Below are 20,488 nucleotides of genomic sequence, written 5' to 3'. Positions count from 1 at the left end.
CCTCTTCAGCGGTGCTGCGCGGCAGAGCAGAGCGGTGCGAAGCGATCTCGGACCAGAGAGAGCCACGAGCCTCTTTGCCCTTCTCAGTGGTCACACCGCCTCCTCGTGAGACGTGGGGACTGCTGCCAGCGTCCCCAGATGTCACATTTAATGAATGTGCTAGAGGGAACGGCACCTTCAGGACCCGTGGTTCCCAGTCCCTGCCCCCGCACCGGCCGTGAACGCCTCCTCTGCCTGTGCCCGGTGTGCTGCTGGTCTCCAGAGCGCCCTTCCTGGGCCTCTCGCAGCAGACGCGTTTTAGTGCCTGCCTAGCTGCCCCCCCCACCCCCCGCGCCTCTCTTTTTCCCGACACCATCTTACCATCAGCTTCAGGAGAGGTGGGACCCAGCTCCTGAGACAGAATCATGATTGGGCTAAGAAATGCAGTTGGTCTTAATAAACCTTTTGCTGGGAAGTGCTTGGGACTTAAGCACATGGTGTAATTTTGGCCAAGGAGACGTGAGAGGAAGTGGGCTGGAGTGGGGAGGTCCTGAGAAAAGTGTCTTTGTTCCTAAAAAGGAGATGCATGAAGCAAAAGTGGTCTCCAGCACCTGGTTTGGGAAGATGGGGAGGGGGCCCTAAGGCCCCTGCAGCCACCTGGAACTCATGGGATTTGACAGATCAAGGACAGGGAGCCACAAGAGGACAGGAACTGAGTCCTTGATGGCATCACTGAGTCCCCGAATCCATCATCCGAGGACTGCCCTTTCTCCTGAGTTCTGTGTAAGCTCCTAAATCCCCCCCAAGCTGGAGCCGTGTTGAGTTGGGTTTTCTGTTCTTTGCAGACAAAGGCGTCTAAGGGAGCCGGTGCTGATGCTGAGTGTTTGCACGATAGGGTCCCCTGGCCTCCCCCTTTGCAGGGCAGCCCAGAGCCCTCACAGTTTGTACCTGTGGTCCTGGTATGGCTGTCGTGAGTGCCCCAGTTTACTCTCAGAATTGAAAACTCGAGTTTCAGACAATCAGTTATATGGTTATTGTTGTGAGTGGAGTTGTGTCCCTGCGGAATTCTGTGTTGAATCCCTGCCCCTAGTGGCTCAAATGGGGCCTTTGGAAGTAGGACTGTTGTTGATGTGATTAGTTGAAATGAAACCACACCAGGGTGGGGGCAAATCCAGTAAGACCGGTGTGCTTATTAAAGGGGGCGCTGGAGGGAGGCCTGGTACAGATCCTTCCCCAGGGCCCTCAGAGGGCGCATGGCCCCGCAGACACCTTGATCTCAGATTTCTGGCCCCCAGAGTGGCAGGACAGTATGTTTCTGTGGTTTAAGCCACTCCGTTTGTGATACTTGGTTACGGCGGCCCCAGCAAGCTCAGTCACCCTTCCTACAAGGGTGTCTGAGCAGGAAGACATCGCTTCTGGCCGCAGGTGGTCAGCATTGTCAGCCTTGTGGGGGTCCTCAGAGGAAGGGAGGATGTCAGCAGGCAGGGATGATGTGTGGAGAGAGGGCATGAAACACCCAGGAAACACATGAGAAAGCAAAACTACAGACAGTCCTGTGACCTCATCTTGACCGTAATGAAACTGGGCCAAGAGAACAGCTCGGCTTGAGGGCATCCAGCTCCTGTGAGAAGGAGGCCCCTTCTGCCGGGAGTGGCAGGAGGAGGCAGTAGGGCACCCCGTGCAGCACGGCGTTGATTCCAGTGTGCACGGCCACGCCAGTGAAACAGCAGAGAGGGCGGGCGCAGGTCCATGTGCACCCCAACACCTCACTGATGACAGCAGTGGCACCGCAGTGCTGTGGGGGAAAGACATAGTTTCCAGTGTTGCTAAGAGAATGGAGTATTCACACGGGAAGAAAGAAAGAAAGAAATGGAACCCCTACCTCACACTATATGCAAAAGTCAATCCCAGGTGCATTAAAGAAACGGGAAAGGCAAAGCCACAAAGTTTTAAAAAGATGTTCTAGGAAGCTGTCTTCATGTCTTTGGGGCAGGGGATGATTCATTAAGTCATTAAAAACATTCATCTTAAATGAAAATAGTGATAAATTTGACTAAATTAAAATCAAGACGTTGTTCATCAAAGTACAACAAGAGAGAAAATGGAAGCAAGAAGGCGGTTCTCAGAGTGGTAGACGATAACCTGCAACAAATATAACCAAGAAAGACTGGTTTTCCAAATTTTTAAAGAACTTCAAGCTGATGAGAAAAAAGCAGACAATCCAGTGGGGGAACAAAAGAGGTAAAAGACTGGGACAGGCACTTCCCACAAGGGACAACCCGAGGGCCAAGAAGCATTTGAGAAAGGTGTTCAGCCTCATTGGAAATGATGCCAGTACCTGTTAAAACTATGAGATACCCCCTTGCCTTCCAGACTGGCAAAAGCTGTGAGTCTGACCAAGCCAAGCGAGGGCAAAGTCGTGGAGCAGTGGGAACTCCAGCACACTGCAGGTGGGCGTGTAGACTGGCACGGTGACTTTGGAAAATAATTTGACATTATTTAGAAAATGTGACCTTTGCTGTGACTCACGCATCTACTTCTGGATGTAGAACCTAGAACAGAACAAACTCGAGCAGACATCAGAATCTCCCGGAGGGCCCCCACTGCCAGAATTTGAGTCAGTTGGTCTTGGGTGGGACCCAGGAGTCTGCATGCCTAACTGGTTCCCTCCCAGGTGATGCTGCTGCACTGCTGACCTGGGGACCACACTTTGAGAACCACCTGCAGAAACACGCGCTCGTGTGCTCCAGGATACGCGTGCGGAAACTGTTGTTAGAGTCGTTGCTAAAATCACCCATCGACAGTCAAATGGAGAAAGTGTGGCCTGTTCGTCCAGTGGGATACTGCAAAGCGCTGGGAATGAACAGACTACCACCGCCAGCAAGATACGGGTGCCTCTCCAGACAATTTGAATGTAAGACGCCAGACTCGGTAGACCAGATGCAGTATAATTCCAATCATAAAATGTTTAGGAACAGGTGAAGTCAAAGCATGCTATTCAGGGCTGCCTGCATCTGGGATAAAAGCAAGAAAACAACATGAAAGTTGGGTCCTGGTTTCCTCCAGGGGAAAGGGAAAGTGATGTGACTGTGCAAAGTGTGCTAGTTACTAAGTTATGGCTTTTCGGTCCCAGACCCATCCTATGCTTTTCTTTGTGGCATTGCGACTGGGACCTGCACACCACGCTTCTGTTCAGCACAGTGGCTCCCTCGCAGGCCCTTCCAATAGGTGGCGCTAGACTAAGCCCGCAAGGCTTGAAGAGGAAGGAAGGAAGGGTCTCTCCCCTTTTGGGTCTCCTCCTGTTTCTTATTCCTGTAAGCTCCATTCTGGCAAAGCTTCTCTAGCCCTGCGTCTTCCGTTCCTTTGGGTTAGCAGCAGCTTCGTGTCTGCTCTTTTCCTAGTGCTTACAAAAACCACTCACTGGGACCCCTCAGAACCACCAGCAGCACAGCCAGCCCAAACTCATGAGCTGGAGTTTCAGCTCCATGAAGTTCCTGAATTTCCATAATTCTAATCTCTTTGCTTCCCTGCCCTTCCTGCGCCCACCACCACCAAATTATCCACTTCATTTAGTCACTACCTCCAAGGGAGAGTTCACTGTTTACACTTTGAGTTGCCTAGCTAACGGCGTTTTACTTGGTAGGCCTTCCTGTCAAGTTCTTTTCTATTGAGATACCTTGGTGGCCCTTGTCTTCGTGTTTGTTGCTCCATTGTCCCCTCTAGTATGGAGCTCACACCCCATGAAGAAGGGGACCGGTAGACGGGGACTGGCACTTGCCAGCTGCGTCTGCCCCTTTCAAAGAACTTTCTTCCAGCCACCCCTGTTTGCCCCTGGCTGAGGAGCCTCCCAGGCTGCAGGGCTGTCAGGGCTGGAATTAAGAAAGTCTAAGTGATGAGTGGGTCATCTTAAGCCCTGTGACTTCTGTAAACACATTAACCCTGGTTATGTCTCACGGGCCACGCTTGGCTTCACGGAAGGGTGGGAAACGGCATTGTTCAGCTGGGCTCGCTGCCGTCCCGGGAAAAGTGGGAGTTGTGCCGATGAGGAGGAAGAGCAGAACGGACTTAGGGCGAGGGGGCTGCTAGTGGCCCTGCCCCTTAACTCCAGACCGCAGCCGCCGCCGTCCTGGAGCATCGCCTGAGATCAGGGCTGTGACCAGAAGCCAGGTCCTCTGGCAGCGGCCTCGCTCAGGACACCCTGCCTGTTCTTACTCAAACAGTGATTCATTTCTGGCAGCCCCAAAAGGACAAGCACGCCCGCCCCGTCCTTCAGTGCTTCAGATCTCCAGTGGCTACTTACATCCTGTAGCTGAAAGGGTTGGAAGGGTTGGGCGGTAAACCTTCCCACCGCGTGATGCAAGGCAGTGTCACCTACGTCCTATTCTCCTTTCTGTGTTCACAGGCAACTAGGGCTTTATCTGAATGGAAATCAGTTTTCAGTTCTTGGTTTGAGAGAGGTTAGGAAATCTTGGGCCCTGTATTTGTTCTTCTTTTTTAAAAAATCTTATATTTAGTTGGTGGTTTTCTCAGGCATTGGTTATTACTGTATGCTTGGGTTATTTTAAATACCCTTGGTACCTGCACTTACTGCTCTTGTCTTGGCAGGAAAACACTTGCTAGGGAGGATTTCAAAGCTAGAAAGTCAACACTGTGACCCACTTTTTACTTTAATTTTTTTTACTTCACTTTATTTTATGGACGTGCTGGGGTAGAACCCAGGACGTTGTGCATGCCAAGCACACGCTCTGCCTCTGAGCGATGGCCCTCTCCCCGACTCACTTTAACTTCAAGGGCTTGCTGCTTATTCTTTATGGCAAAAAGCAATAAACGGGGGGAGGCAAAATCATGTCTTAAAGATTTAATCTTTCAAGTAACTTAAAGACTCTCTTAGCCGACTTGTTTTCTCCCTTGAAACGTGAACAGGTTGAGCCGTGCAGGGACGGCGGACCGCGAGGAGCCGGGCGGCCGAGGGCCGCAGACCCCGCGCGTCCGGCCGTGCGGCGCCCGCCCCGCCGAAGGCCGCGAGTCGGCCAGGCGCGCGCAAGACGGGCCGCGGCCCGCGCCTTCCGCCCCCAGCGCCGCGCGTGTTCCGTGCGCTTCTCGAGCTCGGCAGGGAGCTGGGCGGGCGTCCGGGGCTCCTCACATCCCCTTCTCTTCTCTAGGGGACGTGTTTCCCCGTCGCTGTGGGAAGCTACATTCGCTTTCTCCTTTTCTCCTCCTTCACAACAGGGACTAGGTTCCTATACATTTAGAGCAGAAACAAGCAGTTCCTACGTATGGCGCGTTGTTCACCGAAGCCCAGTTTTGGGCCCCGCCCCACCCACCCCCTGTTGTCCTTAATTCCATCGTCTTCCCTGTTTGGAGCTCTGCAGATTTCTACTTAAACTCCTACTCTCGGGCCTGTTGGCTTAAACTTCAGTTTCGATTTTAAGGTTAGGTTGAACCATGTGACATGAAGGACACCTGGCCATTTCTGAATGGCGGTTGTATTTGGTTCGGCCTCATACTTAGCACACATGGGGAGATCTTGCTTCCCCACCAGGCCCTCGACACATGTGGCCCTCCTGCAGGCATCTGGAGGGTCATGTGAGGTGGGGAAACTGAGGCATGCGGAGACTAAGTACCCTGTCCAAGGTCCTGAAGTTACTAAGTGTCAGAGCTGCATGTGGACCCTAAGGGGCTCTGAGCCCAGCACCTGCCCAGGCACCCATGACGCCTGCAGGCCGTCAGCTCTCTTAGCCTGAGGGCAGAGGCGCAGTGTCACCCGCGTGGGTTCCAGAGCATTTTGTGGGCAGTACAGAGGGAAAGCTTTTTGCTTGTGTATTTTAGTAATCTCCCCTTCAGCGTATCATTTCCATCAGTTTGCAAAGAGCAGGGGGTACAAAAAGCTGGAGGGGGCTTTTGCATCAGACTGGCCTGAGAGTGAACCTCAGCTTGGCCTTTCCCACAAGCCTCGTGCCCTCAGGCTGCAGGTCTGTTTCACTTTTCAGCCCGTCCAGTGGGGCTGGTAATAACGCCTGTCACAGGGCCACTTGGAGAATTAAATAACATACACCAGGCTCCCGGCACACTGCCTGGCACACAGTGGGTGCTCAATAAATGTCAACTGAAGTCAATTGTGATGTAAAAGGCAGAGCTGGAGTCTAGGGGCTGGGGTCTGCTTCTGGGACAGGTCGCGTTAATGTTTCACTTCTGTGAGCTCAGAGGATGCTCCGAGTCTGCGTAGCCACTTTGGCCATAGAACCAGGACAGCAGCGGTCTCTCTAATGACCTCTCGAGGAGGGGAAAGACCCTGGGCTTGCTGGAAGAGAGCCCTGGGCTGCAGGCCCTGCTCTGCAAGCTGAGAGCCGGGAGATTGGGGCACTCACCAAACCTACTGGAACCTCGGCCTCAGGCTGTAAAGGGGGCACGATGGTACCCCGTCTGTTTTAGCATCTGTGAGCAAATCAGATTAAAATAAACTTTGAAAATGATAAGACATGAAAATACATGCCTCAAAATGTGCGTGGCAGGATGTTTCCTGATGTGTAAGTGGGTGTTTTCATCCTCTCTGTATTTATCTTTGAAAGTGTTGTCATGTGTGGGGAGTGTGGATTGCAGACCTCAAGGATATGTTTTCACTTGGGCGTTATACTCAGGCCTCTGAGAAGGGGGCGGAGAAAGAGAAGTCTCCAGACGCAGTGGCTCCCAGCCCCAGAACAGAACAGAGGTCCCAAACGAGATCGAGGAAGGTGCCGGGTAGCGGGGTGCTGTGAGCCATGGGGACCCAAGTCTTGCTGTCTTGGAGAGCCCCAAGAAGGGAATGGGGCACAGGTGGGAGGCTGGACCCCGCAAACTGGGCCTTCCAGAGATTCCTGTGCCTGAGCTGGGCCGCAAGGTGATTCTCGACCTTCTTGGCCCGGGACCATGGCCATGTCAGCAAAGAGCTGTGTGGGCTGCAGCCTGAGCGCCCCTGCGGGACTCCTGGGCCGGGCAGGAGACCTCTGAGCAGCCGTGGGACGGAGGGAGTGCGCCGGCGCTGACTGACCCTGAATGTCGCACCATGTCTGCACTCAAAGAATTGCTGTGATTTCTTTTTTAAAGATGTTTCCTCCATCCCAGATAATGGCTATAAATTCACACTCGTGCGTTCCTCCAGCTAACAGTTTCTGAGCACCTACGATGCACAAAGCTCTGTTACAGGTGCTCGGGGGACCACAGCAAACAAATGACAGTCCCCACTCTCTGGGAGCTTGGGCTCAGATTCATTCTTTGCATGCTTTACATTTATAACTTGCTACAAAAAGATAGGCGATTGAAATGATTTAACTCCTGCTGGGAAGTCTGGACTTTGAATGAGTCTTCAGGTCAGCGGGGAACTCCGCACTCAAGCTTGATGGGATGTAAAATTGCTCCCATGCAGTGCCCTCTCCCGCCGTGGAGCCCTCCAAGGCACGAGGCGTGCAGAGAGAGAGGTGGGGTGGGGGGAGAAGTGTGGCAATGTGCAGCTGACACTCGGGAGAAAAACAGGATGCAAAGGACGCGAGTTTATCTAAGCCAAGTTCGCAACAAGCAAGGTCGTGGCCAGACATCTCCTTTACTGGGGACGTCTCTTCTCAGGCCCCCTGAGATTAGCCGGCTGAACACGGCCTCAGGCAGGAGGCAGCTCCGTAGCGTGGGAAGCTGGCGTGGGAAGCCTCCCTCCTCAGGGAGGTACCACTTCCTCCTCTGCTGGTCATGTTCCTATGCTTCTCAAACACTTAGCCATTTGTCACTTGAGGCTAAGAGGATGGACATATAGGAGGGGGCTGATAATCTGCCTTAAGAGGCCACTGACCATGAGTCCACCTAAAAAGTCAGAATTTTTGAATTTTGTGAAATTTTGCAGATACTGTGGAAAAGGCATGATTCGAGCTTTACCTGGAGAGATGATGAAAATAAGTTGATTTAACTTACTACTTCACTGAATTTCTGTGAAATTTTAGGTAATTTTTAACCACTCTGAGTTATCACTCACATACCATGTAAATCACCCATTTAAAGCATTCAATTCAATGACTTTTAGTATATTTACAGAATGGCGCGTTCATCACTGCAGTTAATGTTAGGACATTTTTGTCACCCGAAAAAGAAACCCCAGACCCTTCCGTCGTCACCCCGCACCCCATGCCCCATCCCGCCCAGCCCTGAGCAGGCGCTCATCTGCTTTCCGGGGTCTGCCTGTTCTGGACACTGCGTGTGAATGGAATCGCACAGTACGTGGTCCTTCGTGACTGGCTGCTTTCACAGAGCCGCGTGTTGTCAAGGTCCACCCACGCTGGTGCCTGTGTCAGTCCTTCCCTTTTACAATGGAGTAACATGCAGCTGTGTTTTGTGTGCCCGTTCATCGGTTGAAGTTTTGGGCCGTTCCCACTTTCTTGGCTGTTGTGAACATTCGCGTGCGGGCTTTCGTGTGGACGCACGTTTTCACTTCTAGGGGTGAAGCTTGTGCTGATTCTTAGAATGAAAAAAAGAATGAATGGACAGTGGGTTTCTGTTTGTTTTTGGTCGGTTTGCCTGTTCTTGTGTTTGGCCGGGAGGTTTGCTGCCGATCGGAAAGGGCAGCTGACGTTGTAAGTGCTTTGCTGGGGGTTATCTTCCTGTTATAACAATGTTTCTGTTTCTTCCCAGCTACTCTTGCTGGGGCTTGGGTGAACTGAGGCTTCCACGAGTGCCTTAATGTTACAGTTGAAAGTTGCCTTCTTTGACCTGGGCTTGGAAGTCTGACTTTTGGTGTTATCTCATCAGATGCCAAAGAAGCCTGCTGCCATTTTTATCACTGACTGTCCCCAGATGAACATGGCTGTGCCCTGGCCAGGTCACCAGTAGGAATGCTGCCCCACGAATCCCTGCCACATCCCTAACAGGGAAGAGGGAATGATGGCTGATATTTCTGTTTGGTCTCTGGCAGGAAAAGCCTGCTTCCTTGAAGCAAATCAGTTTGGTTTTATCTTATGGATAGTGACTCTTGTAAGTGAAACTGTTTCCTTCTTTGCTTGGGCTGTTAGGAAGCTCAGAATTAAAACCAGGATTTAGCTCTACCTACTACCTTAGACTCTGAGGTTTGCATTTTGTGCACTGACTATTTGTGATTTAATCTTGTATATTCTGTCACTATTTCCCTGTTTTCCCGTTTCACCACTTATTAATATCCTTTTTTTTTTTAATGGAGGTACTGGGGATTGAACCCAGGACCTCGTGCATGCTCAGCACACGCTCTACCACTGAGCTGCACCCTCCCCCTCTACTTTTATTGTATGTATGTACCTGAGTAAGCTACTAGAAATGCCTTCTCTCTCTCTCTCTCTCTCTCTTTTTAAATTTTTCTTAGCTCAGATCAACGTGGGCTCTGTGGGATGCAATCAGCAAAAGTGGGAAACAGATTCTGGGCAACTTTTATGAACAAATGACCTAGTTTTTAAAAATAAACTGAAAGGGGGGAAAAGGAGATGGAGGGAAAACATCGACCAAAAGTGATGAAGAGAATCCTCATACATTGTTGTCGGAACATCATCAAATCCTGCAGTCACTTGGGAAGACAGTCTGGTAATTTCTTAAAATGTTAAACGTACGTTCCGTGTGTAAGCAGCAGTTCCCCCTCAGGAATCTTCCTGAGAGAAATGAAAACACATGGAACAACTAGTGCGTGAGTGTTTATAGCAGAAGCATCCAAAACCCCAGCTGGAAGCAGTCACTGTGTCTGTCAGCTGTGGGACTGATTTCATATTATATCCATACAATAAAGCATTATCAGTGATAATGGGGTGGATCGCAGATACAATATGGATGGACCCCCAAACCTTGTGCTTCGTGAAAAAAAGCCACAGATTGTGCAATTCTGTGTGTGGGAAATTGGTAGAAAAGGGCGAACAGTACAGAAGAAGCAGGTCCGTGTTACCCTGAGGCTGAAGGTCGAGATGAGGACTGCAGACGGGCCTGAGGGAACTTTTTGGGCAATGGAAATATTCTGAGAGTGAACTGGGGTGATGATGGACCAACTGTCCAGCACTGTGGAAGGTCCATCAGACTGGATGCTCCAGGGTGTGAATTCCGTGATATGTACATTACACCTCAGTTGAAGTAAATTATCCCTCAGTGAAGTTAGAAAATGGAAGTCTAAAGACTGGCCAGAAATGGTATAATATTAAGGCCTGGTTAGGATTCTTTTATGGGTGGTAGTATTGTGGTGATTAAAAAAAAAAAAAACCAGCTCATCTTTTAGAGACACACGCTGACTTACAGGAAATGATATTGTGCGTGAGATTTGCTTCAAAATGAGGAAAGGATTTGGGCGACTTGTGGGAGAAGCAAGGCTGAGCAGACACGGATCCCTGCTGAAGCTGGGTGGTGAGCATGGGGAGGTTTGTTTTATCATTCTGTCTTCTTTTGAAGATGTTTTCAATGTTCCTGTAATTAAACGTTTTAAAAGATGAACTAAAAAGTCTTGTAAAAACTGCTGAATTGGCTGAGTTCTCCACGGGTCCCTGACGAAATCCAGTTGGAATGAGGAGGTGGACGTCTATTGTTTGCCTGCTCAGCACCCCCGCCCCCTCTGCTAACAGTAACCCGAGTTGGCTGCCTGGACGGGCTTGCCCTGCAGCTGGGGTCGGGGCTGCCTGCTGTCTTCCAGGCTCTGCCCCTCTTGGCACCCGCCCACCTGTGGCCCAGGTCCGGGCACAGAACCTCTGCTACATTTTCCAGCTTTCTCCTGGGAATTCCAGCCTCATAGGGAATGATGCAAGATGGAAGGCTTGGAGCTGGTTAATCCCAGTGGGGGCCTCCTGGGAGAGCAGTGTCGGCGTGCTCTTTCCCACCCCTCCGTCTCCTTCGGCTGGCCCGCCCCTTGGACTCACCCAGAGTGATCTGATAACCAAAAGAGGAAGGAAGACACACGATACAAAGGCAGCAGATTGAAAGTGATGAGCCTACGCTCGGCTACAACACAGATTCAGAGCATCGTCGTTAAGACGGAAACACCCGCTGGGACAAAAAAGGTTCCATTGGTCTCTAACAGCCTGGCCAACAAATATAATGCCAGCTACAAATGTGAGACACAGAGGTCACATTTTTCTAGTAATGGCATTCAAATGGTAAAAAAAGAAATAGGTGAAATGAATTGGGGTAATACATTTCATTTAACCCAACATATCCAAAATATTACCATTTCAAACTCTAACCCATATAAATGTATATAAAATACTATTAGCAACATTTTACCCCTCCCCTTTTCTGTTTAGTTAGGTCTCTGAGATCTAGTGTGTGGTGTGTTTTACACGCACAGCACATCTCAGTCTGGCTGAGCCCCGTTTCCAGCGCTCAGGAGTGACTAGTGGTCACTGGCTACCTTATGGGAAACACACGGGCTGTAAGTTATCCCTTGGGCGTTTTTGCATGTGTTCTCCTGGATCTCGAAGACTTAGAATGGCCATCACTTATGTGTAGCCACATCCCCTAGGTAGCTCATCCATCAGGGGTGAGTTTTGTCTGTGGTGGGGACCCCTGCACCATGATGATACCATGGACTGGGCACTCGGAGGGCCTGACTCCAAGCAACTGATTTAAAAACCTGGCATGACCCTGTTCTCCAGGTACAAAGGTGACTTTCGGGGCTCATTAGACATCTCTCCAGGATGGAAAGAGTAGACACACACACACACACACACACACACACACACACACACCCCTTTGCGCAGAAGCAGGACTAAAGCTGGTGAGTGACCACTTGCGATTACTCCCGTTTACAGTGCCGCCTGCAGGGCGCTCAGCCATCATTGCTCCTAACCACGCAAGGAAAAAGCTGAACAAATTGAAGAATCAAAACTCTGCTGAGATCCTGCCAGAGCAGCGGAGTCACTGGGCAAGCCGCTGCCCTGCGTTGGAGGGACAGACGGGCCAATGCAGAGTCACTCCTCACCCAAGCAGAGGCCTGAGGACGGGAAACACAGGGGACCCAGAGACCCACAGTGGGAAGCCAGAAGTCCCTGGGGGCCCCGTCCGAGGAGTCCGGACACTTGCATGAGCTTTACCACCAGAAGCCCTGCCGGGTTTTCACAGTAAAAGTTAGAAAGAGGTGGGGAGGGTGCAGCTCAGTGCTACAGCACATGCTTGTTAGCGTGCACAAGGTCCTGGGCTCAATCCCTGGTACCTCCATTAAAAAAAAAAAAAAAAGATTAGAAAGAAAAAAAGTCCCCCAGAGCTTCCATGAGGGGAGGGGAACAAGCATTGTGTGGTCTTTTTCTTCCTCACAAGGCCTTCCTGGCTGAGCAGCTCGTGGGGGGCTTCTGCAGAGCTGGCCCTCCGGCTAAGAGTCTGGCTTTCCTGATTTCCAAGTCTGTTCTTAAAAAAACACTCTGCATTTCTTGAGGTTATATGAGTGAGCTTCTCAGTGCCCCAGAGCCCCCTTCAGCACCTAATGAACCTAAGCCCATTTCGCAGCAGGGGAAACTGAGTCCTGGGGGCTAAATAGCCTGTCAAGGTCACGTAGTGGTTAAAGCGGGGCTGGCTCCCCTCCCACTGCGCGTTCATGCTGCTTTGCCTTAATCTGGTGATTTCTCCAGGCTCGGGGAAATTTCCTAGAAGCTGCCATCCTGGAAAAGTCTCACGAGAGACCCCAAGCCAGAACCATCCAGCCGGGTCACCCCCAAGTTCCTGACCCACGGAAACTGTGAGACGGTGCACGTTGACTGTTCTAGGCCGCTCCATTCGGGAAGCATTTGCTGTCACACAGCCATAGAGGAGTAACACGGAGAACATCTCTTTTCCGAATGCCTGCACCCGTGAGTTCTGTCAAGAGCAGTTTGCACCCCTGCTTCGTTTGAACAAGTTTCCTGTGGTGTCGAGGTCAGACATATCTTCTCCTGAATTGGTGTTTAGGAAATGTGGGCAAGTTCTAAATGACAGGGTGGCTGGAGGAGGCTGTGAAAGAAAAACCAATCAGCCTGTTTCAGGTGAGCTGAGGACACAGGTTTTTTTCCCACCTCTCTCAGGTTTTGCGGCAGCAGGGTTGTCTCATTGAGGAAGTATTTCTTGCAGGATTATTCTGTCTGTCTGTGTCTGTCTGTCTCTGTCTCTATCTTTTGCTGAGGAACAAAAGTGCAGCCCTTCTCTGTCATGGTCAGATGCCCAACACTGTGTGATGTCACACTGCAGGGGCTCAGTGCACAGACAGGAAGCAGTACTGGGGACGCAGGAAGGATCTGAGAAGGATGCAGAAGCAGCAGGAAGTGACTGTCAGCAGACAGGAAGAGGAAGGGGTAGACGGAGAGACGGAGAATGGTCTGGGTTCCCCAGTCGTCACCAGATATTCCTTGAGCTCCAGGCTCATGAAGACTCGAAGATGCGAGGATGCGAGCGGGGACTGGCAGCCTTCAGAGTGGGAGGCTTCCCGCCTCAGCCCCATCCGCCCCCCTTCAGACTCCACCGGACTAGAGTTGAGGGGTTTCCATCAGCATCCTGTCTCGTGACAGGCGGGGGCCCTGTTCTGCTGCCTCACACAGACCCACCAGGAACGGGAACCCAAGTGAGGACCCTGTCAGCTCGAGGCAGGACGGCAACCCCTCAGCACTGTCTCTGTGGGTTTCGTGATGCAGCTGCTACGTGCCTGGAGGTTGCCCGTCGGTGTGACTCCCTGACTTCGGAGGATCAGGGGGGAGGGGTGGGGGCAGCCCAGCCACACCCCTCCCCTCTGAGCAGTGCGGTCCCGTCATGGGCACCTTCTTCACCTGCACTGACCAGTGCAGCAGTCGCTGGCCAAGCGGCTCTCCAGATCGAGCGCTTGAAATGCGGCTCACGCCACAAAACACAATGAAGTATTTAATTTTATTTCATTTGAATGAGAGTATAAATGCACTCAGCTGCTGCGACTGGTGGTCTCTGAATTGGACAGGCACGGCTCTGAATTCCTGTTTGGGGTCTATAATCACCACCTCTGTAGGCTTTTTAAATTAAGGTATGTTTGCAGAGTAAAATTCACTCTTTTTGGTGCACAGTTCAGCTGCTTTTGAAAAATAACTGGAGTGCTGTAATCACCAGCACAGTCAGCACCTCCTCCCTTGAGACCCCCCCATGTTGTTCTGTGGTCAGCCTCTCCCCAGCGCTCCAGCCCCTGGAGCCACTTACCTGTTTCTGTCTGTCTAGTTTACTTTTTGCAGAATGTTCCTATAAATGAAAGCATACACAGTGCATTTGGGATCTTTTGTGCTGTTCTGGATGTGCATACCTTGCTCCTTTTTAATTGCTACATAGCATTCCATCACATAGTTGTGCCAAAATTTGCTGCCCACTCCCCAGGTGAGGTGCATTGGGGTTGTTGGGTTGTTTGGTTCAGGGTGTTTATGAACAAAGACCCTGTAAACAGTCCTGCACAGGTTTTTGTGTCCACACAAGTTTTCATTTCACTTGAAAAAACACCTAGTAATGGGACTGACAGCAGGTCACGTGGTAAGTTAGTTGAACTGTGTAAGAAAACTGCCCAGCTGTTCTCCAAAGTGGCAGCACCGCCTTGAATTCTGTGAGCCTGGGTGTTGCGGGCTCCAAACGGTTGACTGGGTTCTCCATTGCAAGCTCTTTATTTTTCCTTTTTTGAGTGAATGGATCATGAGACAGCTTTAGCATGCCCTCTAGACCCAGAGAGAGTGAGAGAAGAATGCACTTCCTCCGATTCTGTTTTTTGGTTTTTTTTTTTTTTTTAATGGAGGTACTGGGGATGGACCCCAGGACCTCGTGCGTGCTAAACATGCGCTCTACGCCCGAGTATCCCCTCCCCCCAGACTCTGATTCTTTAATGGCCTTTCATGGCCCTCTTTCTGGCCCTGTCTGTTGAAGCTGTTGGTATATCCAAAGGCTCGCTGCTTAAGGAGAAAGGAATTGCCAGGTGAAGCCGGTGTCTAGAATCGCAGGGTCATCGTGACTCAGCCCCGTGAGCTCCTGCCACTGTGCTACGGGTTCTTGCTCCTCAGGTGAAGAATTGTCCAGGCCTGTGAGTCTGTGCGGAAGCCCTTTCATTCACGGTGGTTTGGCCCCCGGGGCTTGGAAGCATGGATGTCCCGCTTATTATCAAAAAGACCTGTCATGAAAAAGTGCGACATCACTTCAGAGGAGCCAGAGGAAAGAACTTTGGAGGCTGTACGTAAATCTGTCTCTTTAAAAGAAAATAATTGTGGTAAAATACATGTCACATAAATTCACCATCTTAGCTGTTTTAAGTGTACATTTCAGTAGCATCAAGTACATTCACATCATGGTGTAGCCCTCTCACCACCAGTCATCTCTGACACCTTTCGTCTTGCAAAACGGAAGCTCTGTTTCCATTAAACACCAACTCCCTGTTCATACCCTGCCCCCCAGAGAAGAAACCATCCTACTTTCTGTATTTATGAACTTGACTCCTCTAGGGACCTCATATGAGCTAAATCGTTACAGACTTCTCTTTTTGTGACTGGTCGACTTCACTGAGCGTAATGTCCTCAGGGTTCATCCATATTGTCTCATGCGTCAGAATTTCGTTTCTTTTCAAGGCTGTATAACGTCCCATTGGACATGTTGATGGACCTCTGGCTTGCTTCCATCTTTTGGACATTGTGAATAATGCTACTCTGAACATATAAATATCTTTTCAAGACCTTGCTTTCAGTTCTCTGGGGTTTATACATAGCAGTGGAGTTGCAATCATATGTTTTCCACAAGACTGTTCTCCATAGCTGCTGCATCATTTTACACTCCCACCACCAGTGTGTCTGTGAACGTCTCTGTCTGAGATGAACGTGGCTGAACGTGGCTGAATCCCTGAACTTCTCTCCCTCTCTCTCTCCTTCCTTCAGCCTCTTGCTTGGTCTCCCGGTTTCCCAGTTGGCCTCCCACAGTCATGCTGACCCCTTCCCAGTTCAGGCTCCACACGACAGCCAGTGATTCCATGTCACATACGTGGCCACTGCATGTTGTCTTTCTGCTTAAAACCCCTCAGTGGTTTCCATTGCCTTTGAGATCAGACTGAAGTCCTTGTGTCACTAAAGTGGCTCAGCCGATGTGGTGATGTGGTCATGCTCTCTTTTCCGCTTACAGTAACCTGTCAGTCTCTGGAAGGCACCGTGCGCCCTCCCTTAGTACACGCTGCTTCTTGGCTGGAATGCCATCCCCCCCATCCCCCTCTCCCCCATCACCCCTGGACTTCAGTTCAAGTGTCATTTCTCAGGGAAGAGATCCCTGTTCCTGTTTTCATTGTCTTCCTCCACCATCAAGTAGGTTTTCTTGTTACAGCTTCTTGTAAAAATGTGCTACTTGCTCCCCAAGCCCTGATCTCTGTTTGTACCTATATATTCAGTCATGCAATGGTTGGGTTAATACCTGTTGCAGCCCCAGGCTGGACAGCGGGTGAGCAGACACGCTTCCCACCCTAGGCAGGCGCACCTCGCCACCCGCCCGCGGATCGCCGCACAGCCTCCCGGGACTGGAGACAGCTGTCGTGTTCTGTCAGCCGAGTGCGCACTTGATTCACATCTGCCTCTCCCACTAGCTCTCCCACCGCAAGCTCTGCCGGGGAGGGTCTGGTTTCTCACATCAATAATTGTTAAATGATGGAAATGAGGAGACACTGCCACCCTTTTTAGGGGGACCTGGCCGAATTAGGAAGGCACGAAGTACTGCAGGATCTGGACCGTGCCTAAATCAACCAAGTCCGCATTTCCACAGAAGACCCCCTCAGCAGGCACCCGCCTCCCGGGGTAGACTGTGAGGGGTTTACCGGGCAGGCCCAGCGTGGGTCCCGGGGTATTTGTCTATTTGTTGACCGAATGGGTAACTCCAAAAAAGAAACACAGGGCATCACAGACCGCCAGCCTCCTTAGGCAAACTTCAGTTACAGCATGAAAAGCCTCAGTTTTGGTGCTTAAGTATGACCGCCCTTGAGGGCCCAGGAGACTGCTGAGGTGAGCTGCCCCTCCCTCTCTGCAGGGAGTGGCCCAGAATCAAACTTCCCAGCTTGACACCTTGGGGGCTCCCCCTCCCCCGTCCCCCGCAGGTCCCAGGCAGGGGCGGCCCCGGGCCGGGGGCAGCGGGCGAGGGGCAAGCCCGGGGGCGGGCTCGCGGGGCGGGCCGCATGCGGACACCGTCCCCGCCCCGCGCGCGGGTCCCGCGCGAGCCCCGGCGGGCGGGGCGCGCGGCCGGCAGGCTCCGCTCCGCCGCGCTCCGGTCCGGGATCCCGCGCCCGCCCGCCCGCGCCCCGCGGAGCCCCGCCCCCCGCCGCCGCGCCGCCGCCGCCGGAGGCCGCTCGGAGCTGCGCGAACATGGCCGAAGTCGGCGAGGACAGCGGGGCCCGCGCCCTGCTGGCGCTGCGCTCGGCGCCCTGCAGCCCCGTGCTGTGCGCCGCCGCCGCCGCCGCCGCCGCCTTCCCCGCCGCCGCCGCCGCCGCCGCGCCCGGGCCCGCCGCCCCGTCGCCGCCGCCGCCGCCCGCCCAGCCCCCGCCGCCGCCGCCGCCGCCGCCGCCGCCGCCCGGCGCGATCGCGGGGGGCGCGGGAGGCGCGGGGGGCGCGGCGGGCGCGGCCGGCGAGGCCCTGGTGGTCGCGGCGGCCGCCTCGGTGCGCCGGAGCCCCGGGCCGGCGCTGGCGCGCCTGGAGGGCCGCGAGTTCGAGTTCCTCATGCGGCAGCCCAGCGTCACCATCGGCCGCAACTCGTCGCAGGGCTCGGTGGACCTGAGCATGGGCCTGTCCAGCTTCATCTCGCGGCGCCACCTGCAGCTCAGCTTCCAGGAGCCGCACTTCTACTTGCGCTGCCTCGGCAAGAACGGCGTCTTCGTGGACGGGGCCTTCCAGCGGCGCGGCGCGCCCGCCCTGCAGCTGCCCAAACAGTGAGTGCCGCGGCCCCCGCCCGGCTGGGGCCCCGGGTCACCTCAATCCCCGCGGGGCCTGGGCCCGAGGTCGACCCCAGCCCTCCGCCCCGACCCCCGGGACGGCCCTGGGAGTCCTGAGATCTGGGCCCCGAGGGTCGCCCTTGCCCCTCCCCCCACCTTGGGGTTGGCCCCCATCCCCGCACAACTTGGACACGGAGTTCACACCTGACCCCCCGCCCGCCGTGGGCAGGGGTGGGGGGCAGCCCAGATTACCGCCGGGTCCGGGCCCCTGCCCGGCCTGGGCCCCGAGGGTCGCCCTTGCTCCTCTCCCCACCAAAGCTTGGGGTCCCCCATCCCCGCCAGATCAGGACACGGTGTCATTCTTGACCCTTGCCCTGACTGGGCTTTGGGCTTTGAGGGTTGTCCCTGACCCCTCTTGGCCTGGACCCTGAGGGTCACCCTTGCTCCCACCCCGATCTGGACCCCAGGGTCTCCCTACCCCCTTCCCCGCCTTTTCCGGACCCCGGGTCGCCCGCAAACGCACTCCTGAGAAGGGTTGCGTCAGGCATTGTAGCTCTGGGAGGTGCGGGGGTCCCCGGGGGGGGGGAGCTGCAGCCCCCGCCCCGAAGGCCCAATCCTCTGCAGTGGGGACCAGGTCTGAAGGGGAAGCGACTTGGCCCTAGAGGGGTGAGGTGGCAGAGTGGGCTGGGGTCAGGACAGGAAATGCACTCTTGTCAGTGTTCCTGAGGACACAGGTCAGGGGTGCCCAGCACTGGGGGCATTCAGAGCACAGTTGGGGTTCCTGGACAGGACAGAAGGGGAGGCAGGACTAGGAGAAGGGGACCCGACGCACTCACTTGGGAGTGGGGACAGGCCGCTGGTGCCCCCAGTGCTTTAGCAACATCCTCGTGTTCCTCGCCTCTTCCGGTTCCCGGGGCACCGGCTCCCCCCCCCCCCCCCCCCCCCCCCGCCGCTCTGCCCCAGGAGGTCCTCGCTTTCTCAAGACCTGTCGCTCAGGAGAAAGCCTGTTTCACTACTCTGCTGTCTTCAGGCACTTTCTTTTTCTGTGAGGTACTTACTTTTAACTCCTCGTTAGTGTTTATATTTCTGCAGCGTGCTCGGGGTTTCCAAGTTGTCTCTGACTGACTGTCTAATGACTCTCACTTTTGTAAGCACCCCGAGTCCAGGGATTTTTTGCTGGGGTAATTCCCGGGGCCCAAAGCCTGCTTCTGTAAACTTCTTTGCTTTCTAGGCCTGGGCATGCTTGGTCATAAGTATTGTATTGAAAAATTTTCAGTGACTCCCTGGCGCGTAGGGCGTGAAAGGGAGTGTACACAGACTTCATTTCCCCAGTATGGGAGGTATGTGTTTTGATAAAATCAGGTCCTCCTGAATAAGATGTGTTTTATCCCATGGTTGCTATTACTCTGTTTGGTCTTTTCTTAAGCCACACAGTCTCTCCGTTCTGGGCCATTAAATGCCTTCTGGGGCCAGTCACGCCCCTCGTGGGAAAGTGACGGCAAACAGTGCCTTCCCCGCCCTGCCCTGTGGCTCTGAGAGGCCTGCTTCTGCTGGTGCATCTCTTCAGAGCTCAGGCTCTTTAAGTGCTTCCAAACAGCAGCCTGGCTTCCAGAGCTCCTCCCCTGGCTGTTGAGTGGGTGTGCATCTGAGGAGGCCTGGCTCCCTGAATCTTCAAGGCACTAGTATTTTCTTTAACTCCAGGGGAAGAAATTGCAGCCCGGGAAGTCCTCAGACCACGTGCAGAATAGGCCTGCGCCGAGTCCATTGTTTGTGAAACATGATTGGCGTTCGTGGCGGTGCCTTCCTCGCCAGCAGGCTTGTGTCCCGCAGCCCAGACGTCCCACGCCCTCTGGCTGGTGCTCTGCCCGCGGTGCCCGTCTGGCTGTGCTGGAATTCAGTGATGCTCTGAGCCAGAGCCACGCAGGCCATCATGTAGAATTCACAGGCACAGAACCAGCGTGCTGGTGGAGGAGCACCACGTGGACGCCCATGCCTTCCTGGAAGAGGGCAGTTTGCTTCCGAGACCGTCAGAGCCTGCGGACAGACACGTTCAGCAGTCTGGGTGGCTTCATTTTCTTTATTATTTCAGAAAACTTAACTGAGGTAGTCGCATCCATAGGGCAGGCTGCTGTAAGCTTCTTTTTAGATTCAGGTCAAAGCACTGGGGCCCATCACTTTGCAAGTACTCAAGAAATGTTTCATGCATCTAGGGAAAGGAAGTTGGATGTCCACGTTTCTGTCACCTCGAAATGGGAAATTCAGTGCTGACTTTAAAAGAATGGCAGGATTAATTGTGTCCTCCCAGGCTTTGGTACACGGTTTTGCCAGGAGTATTTGAAGTTGTGAATTTCTTCACCATAAGTTTAACGTTCTTGCCATGTTGGAGTCTTGTTGACTGAAAATGCCTGCAGCTGCTCTTCTTTGTGTTGTGGTGTTGTGCCTTTTCCCGCCGGGTGACATTGCCTGTCCCCTGTGTCCCTGACACCCCCCCCGCCATTCCTCCCTTTCCTGTCCCCTCAAAGATACACACGCTGAAGAAGAATACCAGAATTTACCCACATTTATGCCTAAACACGTGTTTTTCTAAAACTGAAATTAATTCCATTAGTTTTTAAATCGTCAGTTGTATCCTGAGCCGCATTACCGTTA

General features: G+C 53.1%; 1 protein-coding gene across 1 annotated transcript in view; it reads left to right on the top strand.

Annotated features, from left to right (window-relative positions):
• The first annotated feature begins 17,257 nt into the window (after positions 1-17,257).
• Positions 17,258-20,488, top strand: part of FOXK1 (forkhead box K1) — a 62,993-nt gene continuing 59,762 nt past the window's right edge. The window contains exon 1 of the mRNA XM_031471329.2: positions 17,258-17,836. Coding sequence (XP_031327189.2) covers positions 17,277-17,836 — 560 coding nt within the window. The 5' untranslated portion in view covers positions 17,258-17,276. The remainder of the gene's footprint in view (positions 17,837-20,488) is intronic.

The sequence above is a fragment of the Camelus dromedarius genome, chromosome 24, assembly GCF_036321535.1.
Source record: "Camelus dromedarius isolate mCamDro1 chromosome 24, mCamDro1.pat, whole genome shotgun sequence".
Classification (NCBI taxonomy): Eukaryota; Metazoa; Chordata; class Mammalia; order Artiodactyla; family Camelidae; genus Camelus; species Camelus dromedarius.
Note: the sequence above shows the minus strand (reverse complement) of the source record. Positions and strands in the feature narration are given on the sequence as shown.